Below are 14595 nucleotides of genomic sequence, written 5' to 3'. Positions count from 1 at the left end.
TTTCTGTATTCTTTTACCTACATTAGTTTTGATGTATTCGTAAAATTATACCGTAACTATAAATTCCAGTCAAACGTGTATAAACTTTTCGAGTATCCATTTATTATTGTTTGCGACAAAATGTCCGGGAGCACTACACAAAGGCCTTTGGACAAACGCAATCTCGTCAATTAATTAAATTTGTACAAAACAACTGATGGTCTTTGAAAGTTCGCATTCAAATGTACTACTTATCCAAGGGTTTTTAACTTTTATATCGATTTTTAAACAGACTCGATCGCAGCATAAAACATCATTATCAGTAGAAAAAGCACGTTTAAAATCTAAAGCAACATGCAGTTAGACAAATGTTCAACTTACCTTCCTTCTTTCCGACTGAAATCGTTTCTAAGACAAGGTCCAAGTAAATTTCTTAAATACTTCGTACTTTAATACACTTGTAACTTTTTTATTGAATGAGAATGTAAATATTTGGAATTACTTTGTATCGGTTTCGCTTCCAGCTTTAAAATCGCTCAAACAAACCGAGACGGCAGGTTTTATTTAATTCTAATTTATTTAACAAACAATACCTTAACGTGGTACTAACAGAAGTTAACAATAATCCTTAGGTTAAGTCATAATGTTATGTCGATCATTACATATTTAATATTCTACATGAGTTAGCATATTTTATTATAAACTTTATTATAGTTTATATTTTGCTATTTTTATTGTTAATTATTGCGGATTGGTTTAAGAATTAGACTTAAATTGGAGATTTAATAGGTACGATATTTACAGGGTTCAAACGTTACGCAGTTTCTAACTTTATTAATAAATTTTGGATATTATACTGGTTTGCTGCTATTAGAATATTTGATTAAAAATTTAATTTGGCTGTTTTTTAAATCAATCCGTACATTGTAAAGTAATTGTCTAGAATCGTATGTATATCAGTTTTTTTAGAAATTAAGAGGTGCATTGAGTAGCGTAATTTGTTTCATTCAGAAACACGATATGGATAGTTTATTTTCAAAACAATAAAATATTAAAATTTGGCCTATGTAACGTGGCCTAAGCGTTAGCTGTTTTCGTTTCGCGAAATATTGTTAAGCAAAATTATTTTAAGATATTGTTTAATTTTCAGTTGACAAATATACAAAAATATTTTTATAACGTTATTGTTATTTTTACCAAATCTCCCAAACATATAGGTATACATTATTAACCTTTTGGACGCCAATGACCGATATATCCGCATCGTAGGTTCAACGCCAAAGACTTACGTGCATATGCATAGTTCAATTTCAGTTTTGACACTTCGGTGACGTGGCGTCAGCGTGACAGCTTTTGTATTTGACACGGCGTCGAAAAGGTTAACCTTCCATACAGTTGAAATATTTATCTACAGAATCCAGAAAAATGTCCCCTAGACTTATGTATCTAGATGTTAATTATTTTCATGTACGTGATAGCCAAAAATCGTGGGAACCTGTTGTGCTGTATAGAGCGGAAAAGGTTGATTTTGAAAAAAATGCAATAAGATGACTGAAACTTCGGCTAGGATTCTTATCATACACAGACAAGAGGTTCAGTGAGTAAAACACAAGAATGATATTTCAAATGTTATTATTATCAACTTAACAAAGAAAAATATTGACTTTGTATGCCCAGCATACATTCTAGCTGTCTAAAGATTAACAAGTCACATTGTATATCTTCACTATCTACGTTTATCTGAACTCTCCACAATTTTATCTCTATAAAGACATTGCCTATCCAATCTATCCGTCAAAAAACAATAGGTATATCATTCCACAAAATAATCAATATAAGAATATTTACTGTATTTGTTAAAATTAAACATAATTTTCTTAAATTCTCTTCACTTCTGATTTAATGTTTTTTCAAAAATAACATTTCCATATATTTACCTATTTTTAAGAGACTTCGTACAATCTTACTTCCTTATGCCTATATTAACTTGGTTTCGTTTGAATCTTTACTCAAATACCTATGGCCATTGAAACAAATGCGAACATGTTCTACTCAAGTGACCCCTTATACCATTATATAACTACTTAAATCGCAAGAGTTGTATTATATAATTTCCACCAGAAATGTCAAAATTCAAGTGGCGCCTAAATCCGCAGTGGGACGTACGAGTGTATTGGACATAATTTGTAATCACCCATAAAAAACACTATTAACTAGTATTGACGGCCAGTTCAAACCACTGTCTCAACGCGTCACCAAGTACATTAGGTAAAGCGGATATGTCTCGCAGTATAAGGTAGAAGGGGAACGGGAACGTGTCTAAATACTGCACGAAGCCAGCCAGCGTGTTGGTTGTCGGGTCTAGGAGCGGTCGACGGATGTCCATTATAGAGTCCTGGAAAAAACGGTATGTTCATGATGACGGACAAAATGTGCAACTCATATTTCATCAAAATGGAATTAATAACTTATTTTGAGAATACTGTAAAATTATCAGTCCGCCGGCCTACTGATGCTCGTATCTTAACCAGTCAAATCTTTGCCTTCAACTCGTCAATGTGAACTTGAGTTTCAAATTAGGAACGATTTGATTGGTCACGGGCGGACAATAATGATTTTAGTTCTTAACGCGAACTATAAACGTCACTACGAAACGAGAGAAGAAAATCAATCTTAAATTAAATTTTTATTTCAGTCTGTTTAAAATACTCTAGTACCTACCTTTAGGGTATATGTAAGAATACGATGGTAAGCTAGCGTGAACGTAACATACTTTTCTCAAAAATGGACGGCAAAGTCGACGTTGCCGGTTAAAAAATAGGTCGCGAAGTGCGTAGTTTATGGTCATTCAAAAAATTAAAAAGTTAAAAACATTGCAGTCTCGATTTCGGGACTGCAATGTCGCATACAAATTCCATTATTTAACGAGTTCCAAACTTTTTAAAACTTTAAATGGCCATATCAAATGAACGCATAGGTCCCTTAAACATCCAAACAGATGATCAGCACTTATTATTATAAAGCCTATAACAGACTATCGCACCGCACCGCGACCTTGGAGCGTCGCATCCATAAGTGAGAGCGAGAAAGAGATATCTGTTTCACCCATAAGTGAGAGCGAGAAAGAGATATCTGTTTCACCCATAAGTGAGAGGGAGAAAGAGATATCTGTTTCTCGTTCTCACTTATGGGTGCGACGCTCCAAGGTCGCGGTGCGGTGCGATAGTCTGTTACAGGCTTAATGTTGGTACCGCGACTATTTAGGTGTCTCAAATAGGTTGGCGTATTTTCAGCAGAAAATACACTTCTTTTTTTTTTAAAGGCGGCAAGCAAATTTTTTTAATGGCTGTATTTTTCTGTGATAATTAGAACGTTGCTTCTGTAAGTTCTGTAAAATATTTCTATTTCTTGCACCATTTTTGAGAAAAGCACTATATATGACTCGGCTGGAAGGCTACTTGCTGGCTTCGGATTCAATTAAACGGACTCCCAAGGTCGTCCGTTTAAAACGAATCCTCAGCCAGCAAGTAGCTACTTCCGAACCTCGACAATAATGTACTATTTCTATGCATCTCGCTCGTATTGACATCAGTGCGAGCGAGATGTATAAAAGTAAATTACGTACACGTTAGAATCTGTCAATGACTCATGGTACGGGTAGGTTTAAATCTCGTGGTAATTTTATTCAATTTTCTAAATTATAATTTGAAACAAATTACCTTATTATCCGGATTGTCAATAATAACGTAGACCAAGAATATGCCCTGCTGCCTCGCTCGCCGCACAGCCTGCAACACGCGCGCCTCGCCCTCCGAGAATATCCCGCGGCCATCACTCACGACCACCAGCAACTTCGCGTTCGGAGCGTCGCTTCTCACGCTTTGCTCTTCAAACATTACTGTACAGAAATCTAGCAGCTGAGCGATCTTGGTCTTCGTTTGTTCGAAGCGGAGCTGCTCTAGGATCTTCGAGCCGGAGTGTTCGGAGAACTGTTCGGTGAACGGGTGGAGTAGGTTGGGTTTCTCGCCGAAGCTTAGGACTGCGAGGTCGCCGGATTCGAGGAGGTTTAGAGCCTGGAAAGGTAAAATGCGTGAGGATGTGTGTCATCTATTATTCAAGCGCTACACATAAACGTGCAGAGATAGGTGTACCATTTTTAGGGTTCCGTACCCAAAGGGTAAAAACGGGACCCTATTACTAAGACTCCGCTGTCCGTCCGTCTGTCACCAGGCTGTATCTCACGAACCGTGATAGCTAGACAGTTGAAATTTTCACAGATGATGTATTTCTGTTGCCGCTATAACAACAAATACTAAAAACAGAATAAAATAAAGATTTAAGTGGGGCTCCCATACAACAAACGTGATTTTTGACCGAAGTTAAGCAACATCGGGCGCGGTCAGTACTTGGATGGGTGACCGTTTTATGCTTGTTTTGCTCTATTTTTTGTTGATGGTGCGGAACCCTCCGTGCGCGAGTCCGACTCGCACTTGGCCGGTTTTTATTTAAATGTGCGCATCTTGTAACGCTAATAAGATAACTTTCAATATAGATGCAGTTTTAAAAATGGTTTATTATTATTTTAGAAGATTCAAAATCGCTGACAGTTCCCAGCGAAAGTGGGACGCGATGTAGGGGATGACGCGACGCTTCAGTTAATCATGCTACTAACCTGTGAAACAAGAGCCAAGCTCTCAAACGCGAGCTCCTTGCTCCTGTTATCCGCCATAGAGCTGGAGTCGTCTACAGCGATGGCGATCTTGTACTCGCGCCGCGCCGGCTTGGTGCGGCGCAGCCAGATGCGGTCCTTGCGGAAGTGGGACGCGATGTAGGGGATGACGCGACGCTTCAGTTAATCATGCTACTAACCTGTGAAACAAGAGCCAAGCTCTCAAACGCGAGCTCCTTGCTCCTGTTATCCGCCATAGAGCTGGAGTCGTCTACAGCGATGGCGATCTTGTACTCGCGTCGTGCCGGCTTGGTGCGGCGCAGCCAGATGCGGTCCTTGCGGAAGTGGGACGCGATGTAGGGGATGACGCGACGCCTCAATTAGTCATGCTACCAACCTGTGAAACAAGAGCCAAGCTCTCAAACGCGAGCTCCTTGCTCCTGTTATCCGCCATGGAGCTGGAGTCGTCCACAGCGATGGCGATCTTGTACTCGCGCCGCGCCGGCTTGGTGCGGCGCAGCCAGATGCGGTCCTTGCGGAAGTGGGACGCGATGTAGGGGATGACGCGACGCTTCAGTTAATCATGCTACTAACCTGTGAAACAAGAGCCAAGCTCTCAAACGCGAGCTCCTTGCTCCTGTTATCCGCCATGGAGCTGGAGTCGTCTACAGCGATGGCGATCTTGTACTCGCGTCTTGCGGGCTTGGTGCGGCGCAGCCAGATGCGGTCCTTGCGGAAGTGGGACGCGATGTAGGGGATGACGCGGCGCATGTTGATGGCGCGGCCCGTTCGGAAGTCGCCTGAAGAAAAAGTTGATGATTGAATGATGATGAATAATTCGGTTGTTATTTATTTCGAACTCATATCATTATTAGAACTTTAAAGCACAAAACAGAATCAAAATTGCTTTTTGCACTCATTTTAGTATACAGTTCTTAAGAACTATTTAATAATACAGTTCCACATGAACCCTATAAGGGCATAACAACACAGAAACAAGATCAGAATTAAGTTAACCGCCTGACATATATTCTGCCTCCATAGTAAATAATGCTACCTCGGATCTGGATCACTTAGTGCATTTCAATACAATGCCTGCTGTTAAATAAACATTGCCGGAGCATCTCTAAGGGTCAATTGCACCGAACCGTATGTCACCGTTAAAGTGTTCGCTAAATTGTATTGTATATTGTAAATTTCATAGTTCACTGCTGAGTGACGTTGATCAGTCTGCTAATTGTGGTTGGTGCAACTGGCCCTCGTTCGCTAGCGGATATTGTGTATTACTCACTGCTCTCTAACGCACTTTTTCAACCTGTGAAACGCGACAATGTGGAACATTTTTCGTCAATAGTACATTATTGTCGAGGTTCGGAAGTAGCTACTTGCAGGCTGAGGATTCGTTTTAAACGGACGACCTTGGGAGTCCGTTTAATTGAATCCGAAGCCAGCAAGTAACCTTCCAGCCGAGTCATATATAGTGCTTTTCTCAAAAATGGTGCAAGAAATAGAAATATTTTACAGAACTTACAGAAAAAAATACAACCATTAAAAAAATTTGCTTGCCGCCTTTAAAAAAAAAGAAGTGTATTTTTCTGCTGAAAATACGCCAACCTATTTGAGACACCTAAATAGTCGCGGTACCAACATTAAGCCTGTAACAGACTATCGCACCGCACCGCGACCTTGGAGCGTCGCACCCATAAGTGAGAGCGAGAAAGAGATATCTGTTTCTCGCTCTCACTTATGGGTGCGACGCTCCAAGGTCGCGGTGCGGTGCGATAGTCTGTTATAGGCTTTATAATAATAAGTGCTGATCATCTGTTTGGCTGTTTAAGGGACCTATGCCTTCATTTGATATGGCCATTTGAAGTTTTAAAAAGTTTGGAACTCGTTAAATAATGGAATTTGTATGCGACATTGCAGTCCCGAAATCGAGACTGCAATGTTTTTAACTTTTTAATTTTTTGAATGACCATAAACTACGCCCTTCGCGACCTATTTTTTAACCGGCAACGTCGACTTTGCCGTCCATTTTTGAGAAAAAAAATTTGTTGGACCAGCACGGTGAAATGTCGTTGTCAGCACGGTGGTCGGGCATCAGACGTGAGCAGGAGGCTGTAAGGTGTATTCAGGTATTTCCGAATGACGAATAGTGGCGGATAATTCCGAAATTCTTACTACAACGGAATATGACTGATTTTACAATGATTTTCGGGATTACCCGATTTCCGAAATTACCCAAATAAACCTTAAGAGCCAACAGGAGTGGCCATTTCTCCATACGACGTACTCGACTGTTTCCTCCGTGGGTTTTGAAGCTAGAGCAATGATTTTTTCAACACAGATTAATATTGTCAATAACTGTGTCGGACCGTTTTGCTTTTTTTGATATTTTTGTTTTTTAAGGCGCTAGAGCCCTTCAAAAATGGCCAAAATGGCCTAATTGACTATGCCGCAATGAGAGGCGTGCTATTCAAAACTGATATCAATTAGTCAAAAAAGCAAAACGGTCCGACACAGATAATGTCATAATCATTTAGATTTCCAAATTTGGTTACGATTGGTTAAGTTTTGGAGGAGGAAACAGTCGAGTACGAAACCTCGATTTTTGAGATTTTTACGCAGGGTTTTTCGCCTTGTCCTTATCGCACTAGTTTTAGGAGCCGCTTCCGATAGCGAGACGGGTATATTTACCTAAAATATTTAAATCTTAGCTCCTGTTGGCTCTTAACTCCTGGAGCGCCCCAGAATTACCGTAGTATGGAACTCCTATACTAGTTACTAGCACACGTGTCTTGTTAGGGCGCTCCACGGGTTAATGTAACGTACCAGCCCTCCTGGAGCGGGCTGTGGGCTCGAGCACGAGCCGCAGCCGCTCGCACAGGCGCGCGGCTGGCGCGGCGCTGCGCCGCCACAGCGCGCGCCACGCCGTGTCCGCACCTGCGCCGCTAGTGCGCCCGCCCGTCAGCCACGAGCGGATGCTCATGTACTCTTCCAGCGACATGTCGTCCGTGTGCTGGGTTACGTCTTCCAACCTGTAATGTGTCAATTATACTTAACATCAGGAACTGACCAATGATATTATATAACCATAGATAAGTTATACTCATACTTGAGGTGCACAAAAAATACTTCCATATTTATTTCTGTGCCTACGAAGAAATCTGTTATTTTTGATTAATTTTCTCATTCCATTCATCTTTGTCACACTCGTTGTTAAACATAAGGTCGTCTCTTTTTCTTTCGGTGTGCGGGAGCTCGTTAGCACGTGCACTCGTCTTGCTTGTACAGCCGCGACTAAAGGCAACTTGTCCAATTTGTCACAAGGTAAGCGCTTCAATTTTGGAACGCCTATAACCTATCTTGAGTTATTTATAAATCATTGGAACTGACACGTAAGAGTAAGGGCTTATTTAGACGGCGCGCGATCTCGCATGCGATTTTAGTTACATTGCGGACCATTGAGGTTCCAACAATTCAGCCGACCGATCAAATAACGCAATGTAATGAAACTCGCATGCGAGTTCTCGCACCGTCTAAATGAGCCCTTAGGCTGAGTCATAGGACTCAGTTGGGAGCTAAATTGTTAAAAGCTATGTAGCCTTTATACTTTACATTGCAAACCATTTACATATATATAGTGCAGCAAGAATTGCAGTCCCCATTGAGAAAATTAAATAAACAAACAGATGAAATTAGGATTCTCCCACAACCCAGGGCTTTTATTACAATATTCTCGTGAAAAATACAATGTGGTACAATAATGGACCCTACAAATTTACAGATACGAAAGTATTTTATACCTGCTCGCGGCGCACTCGCTCGCCTACATCTGCCTATGTTCAAAAGAGTTGAAGCTATATCAATTAAGATTGCCGCATCAAATCAAATGATAGACTAGTAGCACATGACTGATAGGTGATAACACAAAGTAGTCCTACCAGGCGTGGCTCACTCCACGATTTCGTCGCTTTGCTACAGGTAGCTAAAAGTACATCCGTTCCGACCCCAATTTTGGGGAAAGCCATAAGCCGCGCGTGGCGACAGCGCCACCTAGCGGCCATATCTGTGCTGATCGTAACAGACGCGTTTTGTTAGAGAGTGAGTCTTCTGTACTTAGTACTATTATTTATTCTGTGGTCCTACCTAGTATGGTAAGTGGTGTCCAGCCCTCTGGGCACAGTGGTGGTGGCCACTCCCTCCCCCTCCACTTCGATGCCAGTCTCGCCAGTAGCATCGTCGGCTCCGTCTTTCTTGTTGCCTGACTTCTCTCTTTGTTTGTCAGTACCTTTCACTTTTTCAGATTTGATTTCTTCCGATTTTTCCACCTAAAAATTAAGAATCAATTTTGATGTGAGAGTTTCTGCAGAGCTTAAAGTTTCTGGATTGGTTTAGGTAACCCGTGGGAGGCCCAGTCATTGATATTGACAAAAACCTGTCTTTGTTTAACCCTCAAAGGCCCACTAGCAGCATTCCACTAACCCGATGTTAACCGGTTAAACCTGGAGTTACCATGGTTACCAGTACAATTTGACACTGGGTTAAGGGTTTAACACCGGGTTAATGTGATGGTGCAAGTGGCGCTAAGTGTGTTCTTATTTGTATGCAATCTCGTGTGCGACTAAGTGTAAGTGTAAGGCCTGAGTGGACGCTCATGTTGGGCGTGCAGCGGGGCGGGGCGTGCGGCGTGCATGTTAAACAAATGCAAGCGTATAGGAGCGGCCTTAGTGCCGCTGCTCAAATCACTTGGGAGCTCGACGCCACGCTGCACGCCCCGCCGAACGCTCCGCTTCGAGCGTCCACTCAGGCCTTACACTAAGGCCTGAGTGGACGCTCGAGTTGGGCGTGCAGCGGGGCGGGGCGTGCGGCGTGCATGTTAAACAAATGCAAGCGTATAGGAGCGGCCTTAGTGCCGCTGCTCAAATCACTTGGGAGCTCGAAGCCACGCTGCACGCCCCGCCGAACGCTCCGCTTCGAGCGTCCACTCAGGCCTTACACTAAGGCCTGAGTAGACGCTCGAGTTGGGCGTGCAGCGAGGCGGGGCGTGCGGCGTGCATGTTAAACAAATGCAAGCGTATAGGAGCGGCCTTAGTGCCGCTGCTCAAATCACTTGGGAGCTCGAAGCCACGCTGCACGCCCCGCCGAACGCTCCGCTTCGAGCGTCCACTCAGGCCTTACACTAAGGCCTGAGTAGACGCTCGAGTTGGGCGTGCAGCGAGGCGGGGCGTGCGGCGTGCATGTTAAACAAATGCAACATATAGTAGCGGCCTTAGTGCACGCTGCTCAAATCACTTGTGAGCCCGACGCCACGCTGCACGCCCCGCCGAACGCTCCGCTCCGAGCGTCCACTCAGGCCTTACACTAAGGTAACTTATAGCACAAATTCGCATCCCCGGGATTCCAGAGGTAAGGTCTTGTCATGTACCTCCAAATCATCGTCGTCGACGTCCATAGCGACTTCCTCGTCTTCATTCATAGTTTCTGCGTCCTCGTCCTCTTGTTGAAGCGTCGGCTGTTGTTCCGCCTGCTCTTTCGTAGCGGCATCTATAACCTGAAACCAACCGCGGGTGTTTGCACGATTTTTTTCTTAGATTATAATTAGGGATGTACCGACTAGTCGGGAAAGCCGACTATCCGGCCACATTTGTAGTCGGCGATTAGTCGGCGACTAGTCGGCAAAAAAGGCCGATTAGTCGGCCTATTATTAATTACAGAAAGCAGGACGTAAATAAAATAAAAAGCCATTATTAATCAAATGTTACATGCCCATTCTACTCAAATACGTATTAGGGTACAAAATGTGCTTGTGTTCATATTAAATTCATGTATAGGTAATTTTGTAGGTGTATCGTCGCACGGAACATCTTTCAGTTGATATTGAAAGCGCGACGACGAAAGGAGTAACAAAAATGTTTTTCTAATGCATCCGAGCTTGAATATAGCTACTACAGTTGCCTTACGAATGTAATCTTTATCGGGAAGGAACGATTATGAACTTGGCCAACTAGCCGACTAGTCGGCCGACTAATCGGCCATACGAGCGCCGATTAGTCGGCTAGTCGGCCAAAACCATAGTCGGTACATCACTAATTTATAATAATTCTCCTACAATCAATAATTCTTTGGTAATAGCACAGAATAACTAATAGTACTACCGTACAGAAAATTCACTCCTTCACAAAAGTCAGGTTTAGGTATAAAATTACACCTATATCGCCGCCTGCAAGCAAAATTGAAACTTATAACCGCGCACGAACCGTGAATCTCCTTTGCGCGCCGCAGTTATGACCGAGCTGTGAGTGTCGGCACGGGGTTATCACTTGACAAGTTTTTATACCTATACCCACTGATTTATTGTTTTAAAGATAAATATGTAGGAATTACAAACGTTGATTATGTAAACATACATTTTTTATCCGAAGATAGCATGTCTGATTCTCGCGGAAGTAAGTTTCGAAGCCATTGTGTATTTTCAATTTTGCGCGAGCGCCATGTGACACGACAATCGTGCGCGCCGAGCGGCAGCCCACTGCTATACGCCTGTCCGGTGGGCGCGCCGGCCAAATGTACCTAAACTGCGGAGTGACACCCCCCTGGTAATAGTACAACATACCTGCAAGTCATCCTTCTTGGCCTGCTTGACATGCTGGAACGCGTCGGCGTCCTTATCTCCGTCCTTGTCTTCCGTCGCGCCCTCCTCTGATTCTTCCTCGCGTTCCACGTTCAGAGTGCGCGATTTTTTCTTATCTTCGTTTACATCACCTAACAAGAATTAAGATAAGTAAAATTGTGACAATGTATTAATTGACAAAGGCATATTTATTTATTTATACAAGGAATGAATAGCTATGAAATATTTGTTTTACATTTTAAATAGCATTACAGAGCCAATTATTATATATGTATACGTAAAATTTAACTTCCCCTGCTGTCACAAGAACAACGTTACAATGAAAAGATCTTCTAATCTTTAATGAAGATTTTCTTTCTTTAATGAAGAGTTCTTTAAAATGTAGAAACTGAAATACTTATATTATATCGCCGTCTTTTTGATACTGACTCTAGTCTCTACTCCAGAATTAACACATTCAGTGCGAGCGCGAGCTACGCGCTACGAGCGTAGCCGATGACACGGGAAAAACCGTATGTTGCGAAAATCGCCTACGAACAGTGAACTCCCCTAGCGAGTTGCTGGCAGTTAATGTGTTAAGTAAGAGGTAAGATGACGCGTGAAAAAGCCTATTATGTTTTATTGTAGTTTTGTCATAATAAATAGCGTTTACAACAACAAACGACGCTCTTTATTAGGGTCGGTTGCACCAAACTGTTTGTATCGTTAAAGAGTTCGCTATTTTTTTTTTATGTATGGAAAGTTTCATAGTAAAGCGCCGGGGTGCGCCAGCTGACGTTGATCAGTCTGTCAAATGTGGATGGTGCAACTGGCCCTTAAGCTTTGGATTCCTCCGAAAACGGTGCCGTCATATTATGGCCGCTATATAGCGTTGACTGACGTCACTAGAACGTTGTCTATGTAAACAAGATGGCGCGGTTTCCTAGACGGCGTTACGTTACGTTGATTGTCAACGTAAGATGACGGCCGTCATGACCTTGTCGATAGTTTCGTGAACGTTTTATTAGATAGCGGTGACGCCATTTTGAATAAATGACACGAGATTTGAATCAATGATTCCGTACTACGATTATTTTCCTCCTCTGATGATATTTCATCCTCCAAGTAAATTATAGATGATCAAGCAAATCTTGTCAGTAGGAAAAGGCGCGAAATTCAAATTTTCTATGGGGCGTTATCCCATCGCGCCTACATTTTTCAAATTTGCCGCTTTGACCTTGGTGGATGACGGTGTGTTATGACGCCGTGGTACTTTCCACATGTCGCCACCGTAAAGACGGCCGTCTTTTGCGGCCGCTATATGACGGCCGTCATATGACGGCACCGTTTTCGGAGGAATCCAAAGCCTTACCCAGCGTCCGCTCCTGGTCCGTTTGCCCCGGTTTGTTCTGTTTCCTCTTGTTCTGTTTTTGTGCCTGGTTGGAGCGGCTGGCCGCCTGCTTTTCGCCGCGATGGCCTTTGTCGCTCTTGTCCAGTTCTGAGCGGCCGGTCGACTGTCTGTCTTCGCCTACTTGCTCTTGGGCTTGTTCCTGTTGAAAAAACAGGTTTTTAGGTGAAAACCATAGATAAATATAGTAAGACAAGAGTGCTCACTCCATACATCAGTTCTGGTACCAAAAAGACTATTAATTTAAGTGTCTAAATCTAGTACTGTTAGTACTACTGATAGTTCCGCTACTCGATAACTATCAGTACTGCTACTTATTGATAATAGATGTAGCAGTACTGATAGTTGCGCTACTCGATGCTAGATGTAAACACTGAAATTAATAGTCTTTTTGGTGCCAAAACTGATGTATGGAGTGAGCAATCTATGTATTTTTTAATCTATGGTGGAAACTAGCGAAAAGTCATTACTTTTAAACAACACTCTTAACTTCCTATTGGTAGACCACATGTTTTTGCAATAAGGTTTACGAATTGGTTGGTAAAGAAATTTCCACCGTGAAATTACATTAGTGACTGGCCGTCCAGAAATGCTATCGCCTGGCATTGTCTTCCAATTTATCTTTACTTACAAAAGTCCCAATTAAAATAAAACCTTAACTAATTATCTTTACTTACAAAAGGCGCGGAATCGTCATCCTTCTTCTGATCAGCATTGGTCTCCACATTATCGTCAGTCCCTCGCTCCACTTCAGCGTTTTCCGCCTCCTCACCAGCCGCTGGGTCATTCGTAGATGGATCAGCTTGGGGCTTCGCTTCCTTCTTTATAGTTTCTGATTTTCCCAATTAAAATAAAACCTTAACTAATTATCTTTACTTACAAAATGGGCGGAATCGTCATCTTTCTTCTGCTCAGCATTGGTCTCCACATTATCATCAGTTCCTCGCTCCACTGCAGCGTTTTCCGCCTTCTCACCAGCCGCTGGGTCATTCGTAGATGGATCAGCTTGGGGCTTCGCTTCCTTCTTTATAGTTTCTGATTTTCCCTCACTGTCCCAATTAAAATAAAACCTTAACTAATTATCTTTACTTACAAACGGCGCGGAATCCTCATCCTTCTTCTGATCAGCATTGGTCTCCACATTATCATCAGTCCCTCGCTCCACTTCAGCGTTTTCCGCCTTCTCACCAGCCGTCGGGTCATTCGTAGATGGATCAGCTTGGGGCTTCCCTTCCTTCTTTATAGTTTCTGATTTTCCCAATTAAAATAAAACCTTAACTAATTATCTTTACTTACAAAAGGCGCGGAATCCTCATCTTTCTTCTGCTCTGCATTGGTCTCCACACTATCATCAGTCCCTCGCTCCACTGCAGCGTTTTCCGCCTTCTCGCCAGCCGCCGGGTCATTCGTAGACGGATCAGCTTGGAGCTTAGCTTCCTTCTATATAGTTTCTGATTTTCCCTCACTGTCCCAATTAAAATAAAACCTTAACTAATTATCTTTACTTACAAAAGGCGCGGAATCCTCATCCTTCTTCTGATCAGCATTGGTCTCCACATTATCGTCAGTCCCTCGCTCCACTTCAGCGTTCTCCGCCTTCTCACCAGCCGCTGGGTCATTCGTAGATGGATCAGCTTGGGGCTTCGCTTCCTTCTTTTCTTCCACTTGGTCTTCCTCGTTTATCTTATCAGGGTTGGTGGGGAGTTCATCCGGTTTGTCGGGTTCCGGTTGCTCTTGATCGGGTTGATTTTCTTCTGTTTCCATCTCGGCATTGTCAGCTTGATCGTTTTCTGAGGGTTCCTCGTCTTTGCTGTCTTCTGTTTGTGGTTGCTCGTCTTTACCTTCTTCTTCTTTATCTTGCGAATCCTGAAAATTTTAGCGAGTATTAGTAGAGGAATAAGATTTTATTTCCTAGATTTTGTGTTG

General features: G+C 42.7%; 1 protein-coding gene across 1 annotated transcript in view; it reads right to left on the bottom strand.

The window, feature by feature from the left end:
- Window positions 1-2138: 2138 nt before the first annotated feature.
- Window positions 2139-14595, bottom strand: part of LOC134654988 (midasin) — a 54862-nt gene continuing 42405 nt past the window's right edge. Inside the window, exons 33-41 of the mRNA XM_063510444.1 lie at window positions 14179-14535; window positions 12634-12811; window positions 11265-11413; window positions 10077-10202; window positions 8798-8979; window positions 7481-7686; window positions 5243-5448; window positions 3699-4052; window positions 2139-2374 (exon numbers count right to left, since the gene is read on the bottom strand). Coding sequence (XP_063366514.1) covers window positions 2189-2374; window positions 3699-4052; window positions 5243-5448; window positions 7481-7686; window positions 8798-8979; window positions 10077-10202; window positions 11265-11413; window positions 12634-12811; window positions 14179-14535 — 1944 coding nt within the window. The 3' untranslated portion in view covers window positions 2139-2188. The remainder of the gene's footprint in view (window positions 2375-3698; window positions 4053-5242; window positions 5449-7480; window positions 7687-8797; window positions 8980-10076; window positions 10203-11264; window positions 11414-12633; window positions 12812-14178; window positions 14536-14595) is intronic.

Source organism: Cydia amplana, chromosome 16 (genome assembly GCF_948474715.1).
Source record: "Cydia amplana chromosome 16, ilCydAmpl1.1, whole genome shotgun sequence".
In the NCBI taxonomy this organism is placed as follows: Eukaryota; Metazoa; Arthropoda; class Insecta; order Lepidoptera; family Tortricidae; genus Cydia; species Cydia amplana.
The sequence above is the reverse complement of the archived record's forward strand: the minus strand, read 5'-3'. Positions and strand labels throughout refer to the sequence as shown.